This window comes from Pyrus communis, chromosome 7 (assembly GCF_041283825.1).
Source record: "Pyrus communis isolate YQ-2024b chromosome 7, ASM4128382v1, whole genome shotgun sequence".
Classification (NCBI taxonomy): Eukaryota; Viridiplantae; Streptophyta; class Magnoliopsida; order Rosales; family Rosaceae; genus Pyrus; species Pyrus communis.
In genome coordinates, this window is record NC_142571.1 from 65586 (window position 1) to 90303 (window position 24718).

The 24718-nt window shown below is 36.6% G+C and overlaps 1 protein-coding gene and 1 long non-coding RNA gene across 5 annotated transcripts; both read right to left on the minus strand.

Moving 5' to 3' along the window:
- Positions 1 to 1498: 1498 nt before the first annotated feature.
- LOC137733328 (uncharacterized) lies at positions 1499 to 3756 on the minus strand. The gene is made up of 4 exons (XR_011068456.2): positions 3461 to 3756; positions 3271 to 3370; positions 2601 to 2662; positions 1499 to 1813 (listed from the first exon to the last, which is right to left on the minus strand). It is a non-coding gene; the product is annotated as an uncharacterized LOC137733328 (long non-coding RNA).
- Positions 3757 to 13272: 9516 nt separating this feature from the next.
- Positions 13273 to 21329, minus strand: LOC137734044 (citrate synthase, mitochondrial). 4 transcript variants are annotated; one of them, XM_088697217.1, is made up of 20 exons: positions 21214 to 21329; positions 20948 to 21039; positions 20788 to 20850; positions 20495 to 20536; positions 20020 to 20085; positions 19732 to 19797; positions 19498 to 19611; positions 19107 to 19170; positions 18696 to 18782; positions 17561 to 17606; positions 17406 to 17483; positions 16552 to 16680; positions 16419 to 16461; positions 16147 to 16233; positions 15888 to 15989; positions 14282 to 14389; positions 14121 to 14171; positions 13802 to 13875; positions 13639 to 13690; positions 13273 to 13560 (listed from the first exon to the last, which is right to left on the minus strand). In XM_088697217.1, exons 2-20 carry the CDS (start codon positions 20996 to 20998, stop codon positions 13462 to 13464), a joined length of 1422 nt encoding a protein of 473 aa, XP_088553343.1. In that variant the 5' UTR covers positions 20999 to 21039; positions 21214 to 21329; the 3' UTR covers positions 13273 to 13461. The 4 variants fall into 4 exon arrangements, with proteins under 4 accessions (XP_088553343.1, XP_088553342.1, XP_068329400.2 ...); XM_088697216.1 differs by having other exon boundaries at positions 21155 to 21300; XM_068473299.2 differs by having other exon boundaries at positions 17561 to 17610; positions 18700 to 18782; positions 21214 to 21285.
- Between the last annotated feature and the right edge of the window lie 3389 nt (positions 21330 to 24718).

Sequence of the window (24718 nt, forward strand, 5' to 3'; positions counted from 1 at the left end):
CTTTTATTTATGATAAGAGGAATGCTTTCTTCATTTCCCATTTACCTTTTTCTATTTACTTTTTTCATTCAAATTTTGACATGTGACTCTACTGCTACAACTACATCAAACTATCAGGAAAAGCTTGGTCAACCATCGTTGAATCTAATCCAACGCTGCAGAAAAATAAGTCATTTAATATTATCTTCATTTTTTCTCTCTTTCCTCACACCTTTGCTCTGTCGGAAATCGATGAACGACAACCAACGAAGAATGACGAATGAAGGGCACTGCAAGCAATGGTGGTTGACAGAGAACACGAACGTCGCATCCAAGATTTATTTGTTTACTGCTATCCAAATCTAGCGATGGTTAACAACGGAGTTTGTTGAAAGTGGCGTGGCGGCAATGGTCATCAACACCTCGAATCTAGCGATACACTGAGAGAGACGTGGAGAGAGATGCGTTGAGGAAAGAGAGTTTGGAAAGAGAGTATAACTATTTTAAGTAAAAAAAATATTAAAACAAAAACGCTTTTATTTATTCACCCTTGGATTTTAATCCAAGGCTGTTGACCAAGATTTCCCAGGACCCTGCGTTCCAGGTGAACGGGATTGTCAAATCCAAATTACCTATTTGATTCATAAATTTCAATAGGTTTTTTTTAGCCAAAATGGTCCCTAAGAATTGCATAACTTCTCATTTTGGTCCTCGAGATTTGAAATCAATAGAAGTGATCCCTGAGATTATCCACCATCAATCATTTTGGTCATTTGATGAAAAATTATGTTAAATAAGGTTCAAAATGACAAAAAATACCCTCAATTTAATAAACAATATGACAAATGATTTGACAAAATTTGAGGGTAGTTTTGTCATTTTATCCTTATTCAATAGAGATATTTCAGAGAATGACCAAAATGATTGATGGTTGATAAACTCAGGGACCAATTCTACCGATTTCAAATCCCAAGGACCAAAGTGAGGAGTTATGCAAATCTCAAAGACCATTTTGGCTAAAAAGCCATTTCAATATTTGTTATAAAGAAAATTGTAGCAATGGTCTTTCAATTTTAACCCAATCAGAGCGATGGTCACTTAACTAAAAATCTATGATCATTGATCCCTTAACTTATCAAATTGTGCAACTATGGTCCTTTTATTCAACTCCGTCAAAATGAGTCACGTTGGAATGACTATTGCAACAATTAGGTTAAAGTTGAGGGACCATTTCTCCAATTAGGTTAAAGTTGAGCGACCATTTCTCCAATTGTATTAAAATTGAAGGACCATTGCTACAATTTTTCTCATTTGGTTTTCCATATTTGCATCTTGATTTAGTCTCACATGTGTGGCACGTGACTCATTTTAACTGAAGTTCTAACGGAGTTGACAAAAAGGACCATAATTGTACGTTTTGATAAGTTAGAGACCATTGGTCACAAATTTTTTGTTGAATGATCATTGCTACAATATCTTAGTTCTTATAATATTGTGTTGATCAATTTCTTCCGTCACAATGAAATATCTCAATCTTTTTCAATGGGGTATGACACACCTTGACCCGGAATGTCCAGCTGGATTCTGAATCAAGCTGTGTTGGCCGACACCCGAAGGGTGACAAAGCCATAAGTGTAGTGATATGAAAAATGTGAATAAATTTAAACCTGAAAGTGCCTAAATATAAGAGTGCGCTGGTGAGCGGGAATGAACCTATTTCACACTCATAAGTAAAATACAGTAAAGTAGGATAAGAATTATATCATCGAATGTAACCACTTATACCAAGATTTGCCAAGAATCCTTATCGGTACCAAAGCTCGGATGCTAAAACCTGGAGGGGCGAAAAACAAAGGTGAGTGGGCCTAAAAATAAAGTTTTATAAAAACATTTTTGAAAACTTTATAACCCATTGCCGTAAAACAAGTATAGTTTCCAAAATATACATACTACATATAGTAAGAAAATACTTACCGTAACCTGCAATATTTCAAGAATTCAATACGGCACAATACTTCGTAAGTAAATACATGACATCCGTAATCGCATAATCTTGCATAAGCAAACATATCATATCAAGTGTTCATCGACACATGCTGACGCACGAGTTCATGCAGAGATATTCTGACATGAAGAGGACTGGGTGTAATAATGATATACGTTCTAGTATTACAATCACATGAAGACTGGTGCTATGCACAATATATACGAGTCTTAATTGCCTATAAAAATCTAGGACAAGACTGGCGCCTACAATGGATCCAAAGTGAGCGTATGATGCGATGTGCACATACACGTGAAAGACTGACCCTGGCCCAAACGAGTGTTAACACCGATGCAGCAACGATGAACATATAACGTAAATATAGTCATGCCACAATGATTCAATAATTCTAGTCAACATAATATCATTCATAGCCATAAATATAATTATGGCATCAATAATAATAAGCATACCTTTGCATCCCGTAGGACGTAGCATAACGTCATAATTTCTATCAACGTGCTAAATGTTATAAACGTCACGCTAATTTAGGTGTATTGTGGAAAACTCTTTATGAAATGTATAAATGGAAACTAACAATTATATATATACTATATAAAAGAAAAGACTCACTCACAGTTACTTGCGATGCCACATCCGTTCGAGTTAAGAAGTTGGAGTCTCCAATAGTAATTACACCTAAGCATAATATTGGGACCCATTAGTAAAACTTAATTAAACCACTTGAATTTGGAGAAACGGATGGCAGATTCGAAATCAGCACATCGAAATATGCTAAGGAGTGTCCCGGGCTTTTTTTCTTAAAAAAATCAACAGTTAACGGTCAACCCTAAAAAGTCAACCGAGATGCCTCGGTGGTCAACTATGTTAAAACCTTGGAATTTCAATAAATGGATGTGAAAAACGAATTAAGGACGTCGAAATTAGCCCAGGAAGGTTTCCGAGAAATTTTCGAAAAAGTCAACTAATGGTCAATAGTTAACTTTAACGGAATATTCCATTCTCAGATGGAATATTTTGTTAAAGTTAACTGGGAGGTTAATATAATATTCCCTCCAAATCAAAAATGGATCTGGGTCAATCTAGCCAATGGATTCGAGTTATGGGCTTGGGCCAGTTCCAGGTTTGGCGCTTTTTTTTTTTTTTTTTTGTGGTTGGGTCCACACGGTTCCTCTCACGGGTCCAGTCGTCGAAACTGGGCAGCAAATTCCCGAGCTCAAAACCCAACCATTTTTCATGAAATAAAAGTCAAAATAAAGCTAGTGAAGTAAGGGTTTGAAATGTACCAGTTTGAGGTCCAAATGAGGCCTGAGGCGGCCGGAAAAATGGCCGGATGGCCACGGTTCGATTCCTAGAAATCTGGGGAAAAACTCCCCCGAGGTATTTCTGCATCAATCTTTCTCCAAATCAATTACAAGATTGTAAAAGACATCAGATCATGATTAAAAGGAGAACCTAAGGAATCCTAAGGCTTACCTTGGTCGGAATCTTGAAAAATACGCCGGAGTTGGCTTAGTTAGGTGACTATGCACTGTTGCTTTCTCCATACCAGTGGAGGTAGAAGGGACGAGAAAGAGACTGAGAGTTTGAAGAAAGGTTTAAAAGGAACAAGGATATGGTCGTGGTCGATTGAAACATCATCATCAAGGTTTGGTTTTTGGGCAAACCTTCTCGACCTCCCTAAGTGTGCAGAGAAAGAGGGAGTCTAAGAGGGATGAAGATGTGAGCTGAGAGGGTTAGAGGAAAAGGATGGGTTGGCAGCCAATAAGTGGTGGAAGTGAGGTGAGGGAATATTTAAAAAAAAACTAAAGTGAGATTGTCCTGAGAGATAGGGGACATGAGAAAGAGGTAGAGGAATGGGGTGTGGGCCCCACATGGTACACATCTCAAGGCTAAAGGACAAAATCAAATTATCTCCCGTAAACGTGAAATTACTAAAATGCCCTTTACTATCGTAGTTCCGTAAAATTTTAACCGTAGCTCCGATTTTGATTCCGCTTGCACCTACATGTTCGTAGTGACGAGCACTACAAGGATACGCTAAAAGAATAAGTTATAAATCTCTCTAAACAATGGTCAACGGAAGTCAAAATCCTTGCCTCTAGGGGCATTTTCGTCAATTCATAGTCTTAAATTTTATAAAATCATAAAATTAGGGACGGGTTGTTACAATCTACCCACCTTAAAAAAATTTCATCCCCGAAAGTTGAAATAAGTTGTAAACATAAAATACTCAAAGATAGATAGAAAATACATAAAGAAAAAATCAAGCTAGAGCGGTTGCATAAAAGAGAATGTCATTCCATCAAAATCGGAGTGCAATGATTCCTCTTTCATGCCTCCAAACTCATACTTTCCTTCTCCTTCAATACAATACTATAATATAATACTTTTTATAAAAACATAAAATCGAAAAATTTATATAAGTATAATAACATCATGTCAAAATACATATATATAATAACGTAAGGTTAAAAATAATTGTACTGAAATTAAAACCGAACATAGAAAGATTTCAGCTACGTACTCGTAGCATAATGTACTCCGAGAATAAGTGTAGTATCTTTGGGTGAAGCCCAAACAATAAATAAATAAACTAACGTAAATGGCCTAATTGTCCACTTGCTTAACGAATCCAACAAATATGTTATTGAAATTACGGTCTGCAGACAATACCGACAACTCACTGTTGTCACGATAAGCAAGCAAATAATTCCCGATGGTGCAATATTACCATCTTGCCCCTCATTGGGAAATACACCTCGATTGCGCTCACACATTATCCTCTTGGGCGACATCGTCAATAGCTCACAATTATGCTACATCGTAAACTCAATCATTCAAATACCCGTTCGTAAAACTCTTATGTTTATCAAGTATTGTCCGTAGAATGTCTATACATCATCTCGAATGGTGCCATGCTAAAAATTGAAATAGTAATTGTAGTTGCACTCAACTCTAACAGGGATAAGTGTCTAACATAACTGGCTCAAACTGTAAAACATACAGAGCAATATGTTCTCTAAGTTCCGGGCAGTTCATTGAGACTGGCTATTAGTTTGAGGGCGAAATGTGGTATTTGACAAAAACTTAGTACCCATGGTTTTCAAGGAGACTTCCCAAGACTTGGAAGTGAAATGCGCATCACATTGAGATACAGTAGTGACATGCACACCATGTAGCTGAACAATGCAATTCACAACACCTTAGCGAGTAGATTTACAATGAATTCTCTCGAATTTAGTGAAAAACTATGTCGAGAAGACTAAAAGAACACTCAAGAATTTGAGGTCAAAACAAGTTCATCACATCAAGAATACAAGGTAACTGGATTGAATGCATAACATGTCACTACAACAGTAGCTTCCGAAATATTCAATCACCAACAGTAAAGGTTCGTTCAACAGAGTATTGGTTAGGTGATTGAGGAATTAATGGCCACAACTAAAATTTCAAGGTCCGAGCGATTCTCCTAGGTGATCTATCTATTTCAAAATTAATACGAAGTGCAGTAGAATAGACAAGTATCCACGGTCGATTGAAATGCTTTCTTGCACAAGAAGATGAATATGGAATCACATTCAGAGTAAATGTTGATCAAAACACTAGAAAATCTGGTAAATTCAAGTTAATGTCATCGAAAGGTGTAAAGCAAAGGTGAGGTGAGACAACAGTTCGGTTGTCAGAAACTTTATTCATATCCACATCCCAAACCAAACTAACTTTCCTCGGTCGATAAGTGAGGAAAAACACTATAGCCAAAAAATCGCTAACAATTGTCGATAAAAATCGACAAGGCCAAAGATATCTCAAATTTCACAACACTTTGCGAGAATTTCAACTTTCTTCTGCTACAACCTTTTGGGCAAAGAAAAGAATATCGTCCACTGAGAGCACGGCTCCCAAGAAACGTACATGTTCTAAACAAGTTTAACATTTGAAGAATTTGATATAAAGCTGACTATTGGTGTTTAGAGAATTTGGTCTCACTGCCGAGGTAGATGAGAAAGTTGCGATAAGACCACTATGAATTCGTCAGGCTATGGAAGAAAACTCGGGTTACAAAAGTTGGTTGAGTAAACCATCAATTTGAAGTCAGGGTTAACGATTTTTAATCGTCACCCGATTAAGTTACTAAAATCTAGGTACGATCCTAAGGTTCAATCTTTCGCCTTCATGGATGGGTTTGAGGTTCCCAAGATAACGTGTTTAGTTGGGTGAATTCCTAATCGATAAGCTTTCGCAACTAAGTTTTCTCGGTGTCAAAGGAATTTGATGTGAAAAATGCTTTCTTACATAGTAATCTTAAAGAAGAAGTTTATATGGCTATTCCACATGGTTATGCATCAGTTTCACAGCCCGAAGTAGTGTGCAAATTGAATAAAGCATAGTATGGATTGAAACAATCACCTTAGGCAAAGTTTGGTAGATTCCGGACGGCTATGAGGAACTATGGGTTTAGGCAGAGCAATGTCGATCATACACTTTTCTTGAAACGTCAAATGGGGAAATTGACGACACTTATTATTTATGTGGATGATATGATTGTTCCAAGTGATGATAAAGAGGAAATCTGAAGGCTAAAGGATTACCTGGCAACCGAGTTTGAGATGAAAGATCTCGGTGGATTGAAATATTTCTTAGGGATATAAGTAGCTCGATCTAAACAAGGTTTATTTCTATCTCAAAAACAATATGTTCTAGACTTGTTAGCTCAAATAGGGATGCTTGATTGTAAACCGGCTGACACCCCCATAGTCCAAAATCATCATCTTGCCGTGCACCCTGATCAAGTTCCCACTAACAGAGATCGTTATCAAAGATTAGTTAGGAGATTAATTTATTTATCTCACACCAGACCTGATATTACATATGCAGTAAGTGTTGTTAGTCAGTTTATTCATTCTCCAAGTGATATGCATATGGGTGTAGTTGATCGCATCCTACGATACCTAAAGTCCTCCCTGAGGAGAGGCATCATGTTTTCAGAAAATGATCATTGCCAGATAGAAGGTTATACCGATGCAAATTGGGCAGGAAACATTTTTGATTAACGGTCTACATCTGGATACTTTACATTTGTGGAGGGAAATTTATTGACTTGGCGGAGTAAGAAATAGAAAGTGGTTGCTTTATCCAGTACAGAGGTGGAATACAGGGGTATGGCGAAAAGAGTGTGTGAATTATTATGGCTTTGGAGGTTACTTGCTGAGCTCGGGTGTCCTTCAAAGTCAACATCGGATTTGTTTTGTGATAATAAAGCAATTATTGATATCTCACACAACCTAATCCAGCACGATTACACGAAACATGTGGAAGTTGACAGACAATTCATTAAGGAGAAATTGGAGGGGGATATTATTCAATTCCTGTTCGTAAAGCAGATGATCAATTGGCGGACATCTTAACTAAAGTTGTTGCGAGTCAAGTGTTCTACAACTCTCTCGTCAAGTTGGGCATGAACGACATTTATGCACCAACTTGAGGGGGAGTGTTAGAGAGTTGACCTTTTGTAATTAGTTTAGTTACTTGTTTGGGTCCTTGTAATCATGATATAATTAGGAAAGATATTATTTGATGTTTCTTTCCTTGTAAATCAATCTTGTACATTATATATTTTCCTCCATGGTAAAAAGAATAATATCAGAAAATTAAGCCTCAAGATAAGTCCTAATTAGCATTCTACCCTTTCAATGGCCCCGCCAGGCCAAAGTTGAGTTTCTGAATCTCTCCCTAGGGAAAATTGGTGAACATATTGGTGACTGGGAGCACGTGACCCTACGAGTCAGCAATTTTACCAAGGAACTCTGGAAGGTCTACTTCTCGCAGCACAACGGGTGCATATGGGTGGACGCTTCTGAGCTTGAGTTTCAGAATGGTGGTGGGAACAAAGCCGTGACCTATGCATCTTTGCACGACCATGCTTTTTGTGCCAAGCCAAGACTTGTATTGCAAGGCACTGGAGGAATAGGAATTAGGAATGATGCTGCCAAGAGTAAGATGGTATTGGACACTGGACAAAGCCAGCCTATAATCATTACAGTTGACTATTTGGGCTCCGTTATATCCGAACCGCCATGGCTCAACTACTATTGGGAATGGGATCCAAAACTTAGTTATGACATTACTGATGAACTAAAAAAGGTGGAGAAACTTTTGCCTGGAAAGCTCAAATCTGCATTTGAGAAATTCGTAAAGAGTCTACCAAATGAAGTGTTAGGGGAAGAAGGGCCTACTGGTCCCAAGATGAAGAACAACTGGACTAGTGATGAAAAAATGAGACTTTAGTTAATTATATATGTTTATGTATAATTTAAAGGGATTCTTTCTACATGATCAAATGAATTCGTTTGTTGCCTTTCACCAATTAGTCTACTACTAGTTGCAGGAGGAAGGGAGAAAAATCTTAATTAAAACTTTGTGCAGTCGTAGGAGGAAGGGAGAAATCTTAATTAAAACTTGGAGTAGTGGAGAAAGGAGACGCTTTTAATGTGAAAACATTTTTATTTCTTCACATACAAAAACTATATAACAGTGCATGGCTTTTATAGCTAATACAATACATCATAATTTATTTAGTTAATTAAGAACAACTTTGTAACTGAAACATGTAGAGAAATAACTGACTCTAGCAATCTCAATCATCACAACTCTAAGACTTCTATCTTTTATTAATCCATATTCGTGACTCTTAACTCAATAACTAAAATTTGGTTTACTTCTCCAACACTAGTAAGGCCTCTTTGTCCATTATAGGTGCGTTTGTTTGGCTTCACTAGCCTTCACTGGACTAGACAGGACTACTCATCAGTGCAGTCCTATGTTTGTTACATAGTGGGACTATGTTTAATGGGATTGAAGGGGACTTGCGTTCACTAACTCTCTCACTAAAGGGTCATAGCGAGACCCCACAAATACCATGGGACTGCGAGGACCCTCACTGCGTTCTTCTTTGCCTCTCGTCCTTCCCTGCTTTCTTCTTCGCGTCGTGTCCTACACTCACCAAACTCCGGCAAGATCACACCACCGGTCCAAACCACCACCAATCTCTCTCTCTCTCTCTTTCTCCCTCATTTTTTTTTTTTTTTTAACTTTACTTGTTCTGTTCTTTGAAGTCTCAGAACATTTGATGGATTATGTGAATTCGTTGCGTTTGGTTTGTGAAGGGAAGCTGGATTTGTGAGTTTTCTGGGATGCCAATTAGTTCTGATAAAATTGAACGATTTCTGATTTCTCTGTAATTTGGGTTAAGCATTTGTTATTGGAAGTTCTACAATTTCCAAGGTGCAGAGGAGCACCAACAATTTGTAAAGAAGATGCCCTTTTTTCCATATTGATATTTTTAATAGAAAAGAAATTAAAGTATAATAATAATAATAATTATTATTATTATTAGTCCAACTTCTTAGTCTAACATTGCACCAAAAGCTTCATTAAATTAGTCTAACTTAGTCTAGTCTAAGCCAGTCCAACTTAGTCCCTAAAACTAGTCCAATCCGAAATAGTCTGGTGCAACAAACGCACCCTACAAGTAAATGGGAAGTATGTAACCTAGTACGACACAAAACATAATATTGAACCTATAAATTGGGACGTGCAGAACTAATTATGTAACCTAAAAACCAAACCAAACTGTAGAGATATCCATTTCGGTTCTAGTATGAGTGGTAAACTGGACTAATTGATGCATAAAATCACATGGACTTTTGGAACAACGTAAAGTGTTAAGTATGGGACCTTCGCAAGGTTGCTCCGTTCACCTAGTGAGGATAATATGTAAAGAGACAGAGATATGGAAGCAAACACAAAATGTACATGGTTCACCCTAAGTTGGGCTATGTACACGGGGTAGAGGAATTCTCATTAATAGTGAAGAGTTTACACAATGCATAGGTTCAAGCATTATCATCATTAGCAAGTTCTAATGACGAGTTTAAATACAATAATGACATTAGGGATTAATTGTAGGAGAATGGTTTTTTTTATAGTTGAGGAGAGTCGCTCACTTCCGTTTGTTGTCAATGTGAGACTCTAAGAGCTTTATTCTAATGTTGACACGTGTCTTGTTGTGATTGGTCTCTTGATTGGAGAGGAACTCTTGTGCTTCAGCAGGGGTGCCCTAGTACGAATCCTTCAATGGGTCCCTGAAGATACGACGTTAACCAGTGCTCGGTAGTTTTGGGATTTATGAAGTATGGTACAAACGAGACCAAAATCAAACTGTGCCCACCCCTATGAAGAAATACCGTTGCTCTAATCTGCAGACTTACAATGGCTTTTGAATAAAGCTAAGAAACAAGGTCTTATTGGGATGCTGGGCGGCATCAACTGCAAGCATTAGGAGTTGAAGAATTTTTCTACTACATAGGCCAGGGCTTTTAATGGTTATAAAAAGACTCCCACTATTGTTCTAGACGTTGTAGCCTCGTTAGGAACTCCTATGGTCGCACAACGACAGCACCGTCCTCGAGCATCTTCAATGGTGGCTTTATATATACTCTATGGGGCTACTATATATATACATATACAGGCCCTTTATGCAAGGGGATCCCCATTTAAAAAAAAATGGGGATTAGTTGTGGGGCCTACTCCACATCAAATTTCAACGATCCGAATAATCTATTTTGCAAGTCTCGATTTATAGATCATCCTTGCAAAAATTCAATTCAATCCGAAACCATTTACCTATTTAATTATCAAGATCAAATTTCATTGTTTCTTTATATAACAAAGTATTCGTTCATTTCTTTAAACTCAATTAGATGTGTTAAATATTTCCAATTTAGCTAATATTTTGCAAGGATGATCTATGAGGTACAACTTGAAAAATAGACGGTTTTGATGTTAAAGTTCGATGTGGTGCGGACCCCACAACTAATCCCCATTTTTATAAATAAAAAATGGGGATCCCTTTAAAAATGAGGATCCTTCCCTTAAAGGCTTCCTATACATATATATGAAGCCCTAGTGAAAATTTTCATCCCCAATACCGGAAAATATGGCTAGATCCACCACTTGGGTGGGTAACGTCTTTCCTTGTGTGGCAAAAAATTAGGTTACATCCAGCCCTAAAAAGCAGTGGGTACGAGTAAAGTAATAGCCCATTTCATATTTTTTGTTTGTATGTTTAATGGTTAAACATAAAATGATATAAGATGTTCTACTAAAAGGGCTTACTTTTATCAATTTCAAAATAAAAACACACTACATATTGAAATGACATTGGTAGCTTAGAGAGCTAAACCGAAAACATAAACAAACAACATACCTAAATTGCAAGGGTATTACAATTTAGTAATTTGAAAGCATAAACAAGCAAATGGACCTAAATTGTAAAGTCATTACAATTTAGTTAGTTAAATGCTACAAACACAAGACTTAGCCTCTTTGTACAAGTTCATACTACATGTGTTATCAAATTATTACAAAGGGCGAAATGGGCATTTGCATCATCCATGCAATATGTTATCCCGGTTATATATTTGGTTCGTTGTAATTGATAAAGCAACAAACAAAGAAAGAGAAGAGATTAACTTACTTGAATCTCTAGCCACGTGCATGCCACGTAATTGGATCACTCACTATTCAATCTTCCTATTGGGAAGCTGAGGCTATCTCCAACCGATCCTGCCAGAAGGCCACGGAGCCGAAAATAGCCCGAAATGACATGAAAATCATCTCCAACCGAGGGTTAGGCCAAATGGCTCGTGGACCCCACCAGGCCAAAAAAGGAGAAAAGGGCCAACCGGTTGGCCCAACCCAGCCAGCTTGGACCGGTCTAGTAATTTGAATCCAACGGCTACTTGATGATGTCATGATGACGTCAGCTAGCCATTATATTGATTTTTTTTTTTTACAAAATTTAAAAAAAAAAAATTTTTAATTTCTAATTTTTTTCCTATAACTACATAAGCCATTACACAACATTAAATAACATTAAGTAACATTAAACAACATTAAACCTATTAAACAACATTAAATAACATTAAAACTTAAATGTCTACTACATGCTTCTTTTGAGATTCCTTATCAACACGAAATCTGCAAAGTCACTCAAATATCGACACATATATCGACAAGAAATCTGCAAAGTCACTCAGATATCGACACCTGTCACTCGAAATCCGAGACGTAAAATTATTGAGATTCCTTATTGACAAGAAATCTACAAAGTCACTCAGATATCGACACGTGACACTCGAAATCCGAGACATAAAATTATTGAGATACCTTATCGACAATAAATATGCAAAGTCACTCAAATATAGACACGTATCACTCGAAATCCGAGACGTGCCCCTCGGTTAGAGATGGTAAGAAATATGACTTGACACTATTCATTAAAATATTAATTTCTTGGAGGGGCCCTTCTTCGGTTGGAGATTACCTAAAATCCCAAGCCATAAATCAATAATAAAAACGTCTATCTTGATTAATAAAATGAAATAAAAAGGTCTCTCTCCTCTCTAGTTATTGTTTATGCTTTTTCTGCTTCTGGGTTTTTGTTTTAATGGCATATGAGAAATGGGTTGCGGGTTCAAAACATAAAATCTTGAAATGTAGGGAATATACAGAGTTTCAAGAAGAAGAAAAGGTCTTTTGAAGCTGAGAAAGTGCCGAGAAAATTCAAGAAGAGGAGATAGAAGAATGATAGTTAAACTTCGGAGAGATGTCATATTCAGCTTAAAAAGTAGTCAGTGCATGGCAAAATGTGTTCAGTTTTAAGAATAGTGTTCGTGTTCAATTTCAAAAATAGTATGGTACCCGTGTTCAATTTCAAAAATAATGTAGTTCTTGTATTTAGTTCAAAAACAATCAGTGTTAATAGTATTCAATTTCAAAAACAATGTGGTACCATTCAATTTCAAAAATAGTGTAATACCATTTAGTTTAAAAAATAATGTAGTACCATTAAATTTGAAAAATAGTATAATATCATTCAATTTCAAAAATATTACGTGTGATGGACTCGCGGGTTCCCGCAAGGCAATTTTTTTTTTTTTTTTTTTTTCACTTTTTCTATTTTATATTTTAGACTTTTGGTATATCAAGCTTTTGTTCTTTTTGGTAAAATTTAAGTCATTTTCATTAACTAAAATTATAAGACGATTTTTTTGTTAAAATAAAGTCCGAACACTTTTCATTAAAGTTCCCAATAATAAATGTGCCGCCCTCATAGTAGAATACGCGTAAAAAACATTCTACTTATGGAAATCTTTAAAGTACACATTTTAATCTAAATAGCTCCAATCCGTTTATTAACTGAGCAGCAAAAGCCCCAGCGCCTATGTCACTTCAAAATTTCTTCAAAGTACTTGAATATGCTCAAGTGATGTGTGAGTGTTGAGGTTTTCCTGTGACAATTTCTCAACTAAAACCAACAGAAACTGAAATTTTTACACCACCGCTGCATCCTTCACAAAGCCATCATTCGGGAGCAATTATTACTCAAACAAAGTGATACAACACTCAATTTCTCAAGACGAAGCTGCTTTCTTGCAGAAATTCTCAAGCGATTCCATCGTAACACTTTTTGGCCTTTCAAGAGGCAAACCAAGAGCTCGGTCCCATATCAACTGAACCAAACCAAGAGAACATATTAACACAAAGAAAATATGACAATTAGGAATAAAAGAGAGAGAGAGAGAGAGAACCTGGGAACCAATCCCTATACTCCTCGATACACCGAAAAGAACAGTAAAATATCTGCCACGGTTGAATTTCAAGTACATTATCATCTCAAAACATGTACCGCTTTGGAATATTATGGACCATCACCAGGTACAACGTAAGGAATAATAACATGAAATATGATACCTTGCCTCAGTCAAACCAAAATGGTTCAACAGAACTCCACTGTGTGCATCTACATTGGGCCATGGGTTTTTAACCTATAAAGATGATAAAATCCCAGATAAAATCAGCATCAGATTGGTCCTAAGGTTAATAGGAAAAGACAGATACAATGATTGTAAAAATCCTCAATTTCTCACTAGGCTTTAAAGTGAAAGATCATAGTTCGAGCAGAATAAAAAATTTTGCACTTCCGTCAGTAAATATAAAGGATTACAGTAATATTCTCAAGAGGCAAAGATATAACATAATTTACATTCATAAAATAAAGTTATTAAATTACCTTGCCTAGTTCAGTAAGTATGGGAGGCACAACTTCATAAAGCTTCGAGACCTGTTTAAGGTAATGACTAAATTAGCTCATAAAGGATGGATGCAATTACAACCATGATTTGCAGTGTGCATAAAAAGGGCACACCCTCGTGCGATCAGGGTTACACCTACCAGCTGAAACAGCGGATCATCAGGCATGTGCTTCAATGCAAACTCCCTTTGACATGTGTATCGTGGGTCTGTTTTACGCAAGACTCCGTGTCCAAAACCAGGAACAACCTGCAATACGAGAAAAAGAGGAGAGAGGTGACAATTACAGACAAGAATATTAGCAGCTCATCAAACTATGGGCATCAAACGAAGTTTCAAATATATTTCAAATAGTGAAGATTCAAGAAAAGTGAAAGTCCATTTTGCTTAAGGAACAAAAAAAAAAAACTAATCAGGTCTGACAAGGTAACTTCCCTTGCAAGTTTAAATCTTCTACAAAGTCAAGGGTAGAATAGTCGACCACCCAGGGCCGGCCCTAGACCAGGGCAGCCAGGGCGACCACACGGGGTCCCAAAAAATCAAGGGCACAAAAAAATTTAATTTCTATTATTATAATGTTATGTCCAGTAAGCATATAAAAATATAAAACTGGATTATTTGTCATAATTTGTTATTTGCAGCAGTGTTTCGCTGATTTCTTGCAATGGAAAGGAACACGGGTTCAAATCTCAAAACTGCCTATTTTTTTTATGAATTATTTCACCTTTGGTTTAAATAAGTAGCTATATTTCTATATGTGCCTTTGACAAAAGTGGTTTTTACAAATTCATTTTCAATTAATTACCACCCTTTGGCAAATAATAATAATAATAGCCACCCAGGTTCAGATCAAACTGAGGGCCTTTTTCTTTTTAGCAATGATGTTCTGTTTCAATATAATGTTAAGGTTTAGGGTTACTTTTCTTTCTTATCCAAGAAAAAAATGAGTTATAATTTTAAATAACATATATGTGGTATTTGGTTTTTCAATAATTTTTTTGGTTCATTCATTGTTTATAACATTATATATAAAAAATAGAGATAGAAAAATATGACAATTCTTATGAAGCCCCAAGGGACAGTAAATCAGAAAATTATCCCCATAACCATAAGTTTTATACAAAAACACCTGTCATACTTTAATTGATTTTTGCTTGTGAAATATTTGTGTACCCTTATCTAATTACAAACCAACGTGAAATGTTATAGCTTAGATGTGAAATCTATTTTTTCTTCACGTATAAGTAGGAGGTCTTAGGTTTGAGTCTTTTAAATGACAAGTTAGATACCAAATTATGGCTAACCCATCTTGTTGCTTTAGCATAATCCCTCACACCCCGCTATCATTTTATCAAAGAAAAGTTACATCGGCACGCACAAATACGAACACTAAAACAATTGAATTTTGTTTCTTACGTGGAGTTATACTAGGGCACTTTTTTCTGGTATTGCCCTGGGCCTCAAAAATCTCAAGACCAGCACTGATTACTACATATTTTATTTATCTGTTGACAGTTCTAAGTTCAGTAGGCGAGTTCTGACAAAGATTGAATGGTTTAGCCAATTTTCTGGCAGAAAAATGTCCGTGAGCAAAGATGCACATTGCTAATTAGATACTAGATTCATACAAAAATAATAATAAATTCGTGAGCAAAGGATCAACCGTGCACGTTTACTACAAGAAGAGAATAAACTGAACATGGGCCATATTTAAATAGACTATTTAGGTAAAAGTCGATGGCATTACCTTCCCACTTTTTAATGTTTTCCAGACATAATCTTTCAACTGCTTTGTAGTTACATTCTCTCCAACTTCATCTACCACAGACTTTATCCAAAGCAATACTTCCTGCAATAAAACAGTGCGGTATGAGGAAAAGAGAATGCATCATTTCAACATGCAACCTTTCTATACATCAATAACTTTTTTAGATATACAAAATATAGTTCACGCTTTTATTAGAATAAACAGATGGAAAAAACCAAACAAAAGAAAAAAATATTACCTGATTAGCCAAACCATGGAGTGGGCCAGCCAAGCCGTTTAAAGCAGCTGCATATGAAAGATACGGATCTGAAAGTGCACTAGCAACCTGTATTCAGAATGTAAAATTAAAGAACATATACATCAACATCCAAATTGGAATAGATATCAAGTTATCGATCAAATCATCGCATGATTTACATTTTTCAAGACGAAATGATGTTAACAGGAGTCCTCATTACCAAAGTATAAGAAAATAACAAGGGAAAAAAGAACAAAAATTGGGTAGCTTACTAAGTGGCCGGTGTGAGCACTGACATTCCCACCTTCATGATCACTACAATGCATTATTACTTAAAATGTCATGTAACTTGAAACCAAAAGAAACATGTCATTCACTGTCCTTGAAAGAGAAGTTTATACAAACCTATGGATGGTGACATAAAGCCTCATGAGCTCATGCACTTTGGGATCGTCAAAACCCAGCATGTGTGAAAAATTTGCACCATAATCCAGAGAATCATTAACGGGTCTTACTTTTCCATCCTTGAAAATTCTTCAAACCACGAGGAAGAAGAGAAATAATGCCATCGTTCATCAGTCAGTTGACAATATCGTACATAAGAAACAACTTTTTACACAAAAGTTTCACAGGTTTAGATTAAATGCTATTCTAAAACATGCACAAGGGGTGCAGTTGGATTGGAAATTCTAATCCAAACCGAACATTTCCGATTCTGAAAATTTCTGAAAGATTTGGATGGCAATTGGAATGTACCTATCCAAACCGAAATTCCGACATTTCTTAAACTTAGTACTATAAAAAAACCATGCGTATTCTTATTTTATCATGTTTATTGTTATATTTATATCATACACTCACCTATTGTAAATTAAAAATGAAGAGCATAATCATACGTACTATTTTTTCTTGTCCACAATGATTTTATGTCATACACTCACCTGACAGCCTACAAGCAAAAATTCGGAAAAAAAATATTGAATGGTAGATACATAAAAGTTTGAAAATTTTCAAAGTTTTGCAAACTGTAGGAGATCCGGATCGTAAATTCCGAGATAAAACCGATTCCGAAATTTCCGATAAATTACGATAATCCCAAATTGGAACTAATAGTTGATTCCCAAATTTTTCTGGATTAGCATTGGATTGCTGGCTTCCGATCTGATCACAATGTTAAAACTTTTTTTCTTTCTAGAAAGAACACAAGGTCAAACATTCAAACATATAACTATGAGAAAGATGTAATATGCTTTACCAACCTTCGATAAATATAGGCAGCTACTACTGGCACTTGTGCAATCAAGCTAAGTGAATCCTCAAAAGTTGGCTCCCAGTACCTAAAAATAACTTATGTTAACAGGTCTGAAAAGTAATGGAAGACTGGGGTTGAAAAGAAAAATACAAGCAAACTTACTTTGATTTATGTATCCCCTTTTCATATGCCTTCTGGAATTCACTGTCTACCTGAAAGCAGTATTAAACAATGGGAAATTTAGTTGCATATACTAGAGATACTCAGCAAATCAGGTAAATGAGTACTGCCAGCCTTTTAATGAAATACTTAATTGTTTCATTCACGTGGAGAACATTTCATTCTTTTAGAAAGAAATACTGTCACTAAACCCAAAAGAAACACTGAAGCCGGTTGAATGCTCCAACAAAGAATAGTCATTCAGAAAAATTAGCCTCCTTAGCTCTAGATCAACAATCATGAAGATGAAAGACAACATGCAGTATTCACCACAGAAGTAGCATGTATTATACTTTTGCGATAAATCCTAATTGATAACTGTAATGCAAAACAGACCATACCCAAGCAAGGACTTCATCTAATTACTTGTTCGTATGTAATTCAAACTTATTGTGATAGATCAAAAATTGCATAGTAAACTCAGGACTATGAAGTTTTTATCTCAGAAAGTAATTATGAAAAATTTACAACATAAACGAAACCTCGCATTAAACATATTCAGAAAAAGTTGAATACACAAAGGAATGCTAGAAGCATATGAGATTATGAAGAGACAATCTGGGGACTCGGCACTAAGTTCTCTTACATATAAGTAGTAGTTCTCCATATCAATCTTACATAATGTACAGCAATTTCTCCTCTATTTATACAGAAACTAAAACAAAACATCCGGGAATTGATGCTGATAATATTAACACTTCACAGTTGAATGTGTGAAATCAAGTAATCAAGACTCAAGAGGGGTAATACTGTAATATTAATGAGAAATACATGCATACATTATAATAATCGATGATGTATTACAATTGCAAAATATCAAGTTATTTGCTTATGCAAATACACCCTTGGCTAAGGGAAAAGCCTAAAAGAAATGCCCCACCTTCCATTTCACAGTTACCTAGAAGCCTAGGGTTCTGCTAAAGACAATTTGGCTAACCAAGAACCAAAACTAAATGCATGAATACAGAACCAAAACTAAATGCATGAATCTGATTTTGACCAACCATGATTATGGCAAAAGGGCAAACGGAGAATAACTGAAATATGAGTATAATGCAACCCTAAGTAGCCCATATACCAACCTGGAGGGCCATGACACCAGTGGTGAACTGGGTCATTGGATGTGCTGTAATAGGCAGAGCATCAATGGCCTTATACACATGAGCTGCAATGGAGAATTACAGAGATCTGATGAGTAATCTTATATTAATGATCATAAGAGTGTAAAAATTGAGTGACTGCGCACAGAAGCACTTCAATCAAACCTTATGCACATAAGAGCCTTTCTAGATACAAGTATTAAGTGAAACTGTGAAACAAACATCTTCTGTAGGTAGGCTTCTCACATATATGACCACTTCAGAAGTAGCCAATTGAAGTCATCATAAGTATTTGGTTTTTCTTATGAAGACATATAATATAATCCAAACAGAATTATGTAGTTCATCAAATTATGGGTAGCAAAATAGACAAATATAAGCTACCAAACCTGGAACTACAGCACGAGTCCTCAATTCCTTGGATAATGCATCTACTTGCTCTTTGCTAGGTACCTATGACACATACGAATGGCAAAAGCTGTGTTCAATGTTAAAATATTCCAAAAAAAACACACCCAAAGTAAAAAAGAAAACAAAGCCAGATAATTAAATACAAATGCTCTTTGGTGCAAGTTATACGCAAGCAATGTTTTATCCAAATTTGAACTGTGACATTAATGATGACATTCAGCTGAGGCTAAGTATTTCAGGAGGTATATAGGGAGTTACAGCTATCTTGTATGGAATCATGGATACACATTACAGTAAAATGAAACTTGTATTTTTTCAAGAGTGCACCTTTAAAATATCTTGTGATGAAATATGCCTAAAAAACCATACCTTTCCTGTCAAAAGCAGCCACAGAAGACCCTCAGGCAAAGGTTCTCCACCTGGCTTTGCAGCCGGTAATACTTTCTGGCATTCTGGAATTGACAAACCCCTGAAGCGAATTCCCTGCATAAAGAAATCAAGACATCCTATTAACATCATATTTTCAATTAGCGGTTAGAATTGTCACATAAATTTATCCACATTGATTTATAAAATTTCAAGATGAGTAATTCAAATGTACACCTCATCTGGATCAAGTAAGGAGGTTTCCCACAGCAACCCTGTCATTCCTCTCATTCCACCAATCACCTACGCAGTTTTAAATCGAATCCAAACACAGTTACAACCTATGATCATATGTAAGTTCAAAATTAAAAGTTTACTCTATTTAAAAAGAAAAATAATAAAGTTCAGATGAAGGCTCACTTCTTGGCTTTTAATGGTACAAGCATTAAGTTCTTCGACTGATAACAAAGGGAAATATTTTACAGTTTCTATATGAAAGAAAAGGAAGAAAGAAAGATACTATACCATATCAACCGTGATATTGCCTAGTTGAACTTTTCCATAATCTGCCTTCAGTTTTTTCAGACGTTCCTGTAACCAAGAAAGAAACATGCAGCTGTGATAATATACAAAATACACTTACTAACATATCTAATATTCAAATATAAGTAAAATCTCAGAATTGCTCAAAGTATGAAAAACTGTGCATGACATAAGACCTCAACCTTCCACCAATCTAATGCCTATGGAAAAATGAATAGAAGGAAGAGCTTTAGCTAGCTCTTAAGCACACACTACTTGAAGCAGATGGAAAGAACTGATTCTCACCCACACATTACACCAGTCATCTAAATAAACAAAGAATGCAGCAACTCAACACTCGACATCAAGAATACAATCGAGTGATATTAGCGTACAAGTAAACCAAAAACAAGAAAACACAGCTATTGGGAAAGTGAATGCTTTCAGTCAGGACTAGGACTAGACTAGTGTAACAAACCTGTTGTTCTGGAATCAATTCCGCCAACTGAGAACGAAGGTCCTGCACGGCATTGACAACACAGACACAATGAATGTCATGACAAAACTGAGATTTATTACTTGCAACATTTGTGATTCACTACTTTGCACATACTCGGAAATTAATTGACATAAAATGAAAACGATAATATCAGAATTACAATTTAGAGGCTCCAACGTGCATGTGGTAAATAAAATTAAATGGATTCTACAAATACTAATTGATTTGTATGCAGAACATCGACTCGTTTCGTAATAGGAAGAAGAACTCACGAGATCTGTGGTGGTCTGCGTTTGAATCCATCTGACGGAATCCCTGAGACTCGACCGTTGCCCCTGCAACCATCACAATCACAATCACAAACACATTTGGTTCCAAAAAAGGAAAAATACAAATTTCGGTCTGAAACAGGTAAAAGGAAAAGGAACTCACGAGACGAGAACGGAGCTTGGAAAGCGCGGTGACGCTCCTGAAGAATACCATCGATGACTGAGATTGATCACCTCTCTTTCTCTCGCCGTACCCTGCACCGAACCAACTCAATTACGTTTTAAATGTGAAAGACCGAAAAATACAAACAATCAAGGATATTTAAGGCCCAAACCCAAAGAGAGAATGAAGAACTGAAGAGAGAATTACAATTTAATATTGGAGTTCCGATAAAAAATTAAAAATGGCAGAAAAAGGAAGGTACATGCGGACGGAGGAGTCAAAACTCTCAAAAGTCAGAGAAATAGGCCGTGAACAACTAGTAGTGTAGTGCCAAACGTAATTTGAGACCAACCACCAAATCAGACGGAGTACAAAAGGCCAAGCCGCGGTCACTCGTTTACCTTTTAAACACCTCTCACTTTATTTTGTTTTTATTTTCGCATATGTATATTTTAGTTATTTTAACATTGAACTTGCAAGTGGTCATTTACCACAATTGTGAAAAGGAATTGAGCTTTTGGATGGCGGTGTGAATTCGAATCTCGTTAGACTCTACTCTAGTAGCAATAAACAAACATACATTTGCACCTTATGCCAATTCAGTTCCCTTCAATTCACTTTTTAACGTACTTTAATAGCTTTTTTCTCTATTTATAAATTGCATGTTTTATGTTCGATTGGTATAAATGACAAACGTTACATTAAATTTTTTTTTTTTTTTAAGGAGGACAACTAGTGACAAGTCATGATCATCCATCCATTCCGAGGGCCAAAAAGTGTCACGCCTCGAACCCGACATACGTTTAAGATCGATACGTGACGTCACCCAACATCCGTATATCTAACAGATCCCGCCTCCAGGATATGTACAAGGCATAACTCAAGAATCGAATCGCATAGCAATTTTTCGTATACTTTATGGCTGCATCTAACCTCCTTGTTAGACTGCCTACGTATCCTAAACAGGAATCAAGCCATTCATAGTTCATCCTTCCCCACACTCGAGCATTTGTCACATAAACCACTAGGTCTCGACATAATGCCACAAATCAGGCATGCAGCAACTCATGGAACATTCAATAAAATACATTAATAATCTCTAGCCACATAGGTCAACGAGTCTAATCATAATGACAACCAACATCACTTCACGATCATACCAATCCATTACACATACAATATACCGAAATGCGAGGCTAGACACAGTTCGACCGAGGCCTACATCTCTGAAACTGAAATCAAATCCAAGGAACCAACAAGTCAAATGATGCGATTTCGGACCACTCAACGAAATCCATCAATATCGGGTTTCGGACCTCTTAACGGAACCATAATACCAAACAGGATTCCGGACCACTCAACTGAATCCAAACCAGGATACAATTCTGGACCACTTAACGGAATCGCGGAGTAGAAGGGATTCCAGATCTCTTAATGTAATCCGAATGGATACGATTTCGGACCACTCAACGGAATTGCGGAGTACAATGCATATCGAATTACTTAACGAAATCCAAGCTGGATACGATTCCGAACCACTCAACGGAATCGCCGATCACGAGGGATTCCAGACTTCTCAGCAGAATCCAGACGGAGTAGGGAACCGAACCACTCAACGGAACCCCAGCGGATACTCAGTTCCGAATCACTCAACAGAACCAAGTGGAGGACCAAGGAATATAGCAACGCTTGAAGAAGAAGACTTGAAACAAGTACTCAAAATACAAAAGCTCAACGAAACAAGAAATGGAACAAACGCAAGGTACACAATTAGAACAGCTAAACGAAACGAGAAATTATATAATGATATGATATGTGAAATAAGTCTTGAAGCAACAAACCCCATGACAATGGGTTAATGGTCCACTGCTAGCCTTCACATTTCATCACTTCATATCAATTATGCAAATCAACCACATTTCAAATATGCACATCAAATCACATTTCATCAAACAATTCAACAAGCACTTCAAATCACATTTCATCACATCATACTCATCATACAAATCAAACCATATTCCACAAACGTTTTCAATGCACAAATCAAAACATACTTGATAACAAGTATAATAGAATACGATGCCACTAGTACGCAAATCGAATCACACGTCATCACAATGAGTCCATCAAACTCCATGAAATCTCATCTGCACTCTAAGATAACCGACACGCTAGAAGAACTCGGGCTAGTTGACTAAAAAGCCAACAGGCAATCAAGGTCGAGAGTAGGGTCCACAACCCTAGAAATCTAAACTGAAGATCCGCCTATCAAAAGTCTAATCCGTAACTTTCTAAAGTCCACATTATGCATCTAGAACAACATGCTAAAATCTCATCACAATCCAATGGTCGGATCTCCGCCAATCACGAATTCAAGTGGCGGTTAACGTTTGATTTTACAAACTTAGAAATCCAATTCGGGAAGATCCATACGTCGGATTCCAGATCTGTAAGTTCCGATGGTCTTCAAATATTATGTACTATATTGTATTAAAGTTTACTAACGATTCAACGATCAGATCGTCGATTCATATTTTGGTCAAGTGATGTATTGTAATGAAACTAAGTTCAAACAATCAAACCATGTCATACGGATATCAATTATGAAATCGGAGCATCTAATTGAACTTAGAAATACATCGTTGGCCCACCGCGGTCGGGTGCCCCGACTTGCTGAAAAATTCAACTATTTTCAAAAATCACCAAATTTTACAGAAATGTATATCTCAATGAGTAGAGCAAGTTTCATACCTGTGTCCAATGCCAATTTGGCCGGGAAAGGCCCCAATTTCACTCAAACCCGCCGGAAACCCTAGAATGGGTGAGCTTCAATTCGTCATCTCCAATGTTCCGCCTCCAAGGTTGTTTGGGCTTTATTCTTGGGTTCAAGGAGGGTCTAATGGTGGTAGAGATCGAGGGGATTGCATTCAAAAATGACAGATCACCGTCAATGATGTCGTCAGCACCGTGCTTCTTCTTTCATGAAATTGAACCCAAAAGCCCTCAAATTTGAGCTAAGATGGTAGATATGGGGTTGTGGAATAGGTTGTAGGTGGTGGAAGGGTGAATTTAGACTGAAAAGTGCTGGAAATTGGTCGGAATCAAACTGGGTACACGAGTCGACGGGTGAGCCCATTCCCCTTTTCCTTTCCTCTCTCCTTTCCCCTCCTTTCCCTCCTTCTAATTGGTCCTCCTCCCCCATCCTTTCTCTCCTTTCTCTTCTTTTCTTTTCATCTCAACCATCCACGTGTCATAATCTGATCATTCCAGAAAATCTGGAGCCTTCTAATGAGGGCCAAATTTACTAAAATATCCCTAACTTTAAACGTTAATAACTCTTTCGTTATAACTCCATTTCATGAATGTTTGTGCCTACGCGTTCGTGAGATCGAGCTCTATTTGAAAATATAAATTGTGACCTCGAATGGTCTACGAATTTTGAATAATTAATTTCCAAACTTCAAGCCTCGTAACTACTTTAATAAAAATCTAAATTCAAACAAATTAAAAAAAAATTCTCAAACAATAAAACAAAATCTCAATAATTCAAATACGTATATCATAATAGTGAAATCCAAGAACGGGATTTCACAAAAAGACTCACAGAAGCATTTCAGCCTGCCCTGGCTATAGTTAAGGAGACTCACCAACTTGGAACCTCAAACCTCCCGATTTTTTGTATTTTAGGAGCTAGAATATGCACCCTTACCACTGAGACACTGTTGTGGTTGACAAATGTTACATTAAATTAAATTAATATTCATTACGTGA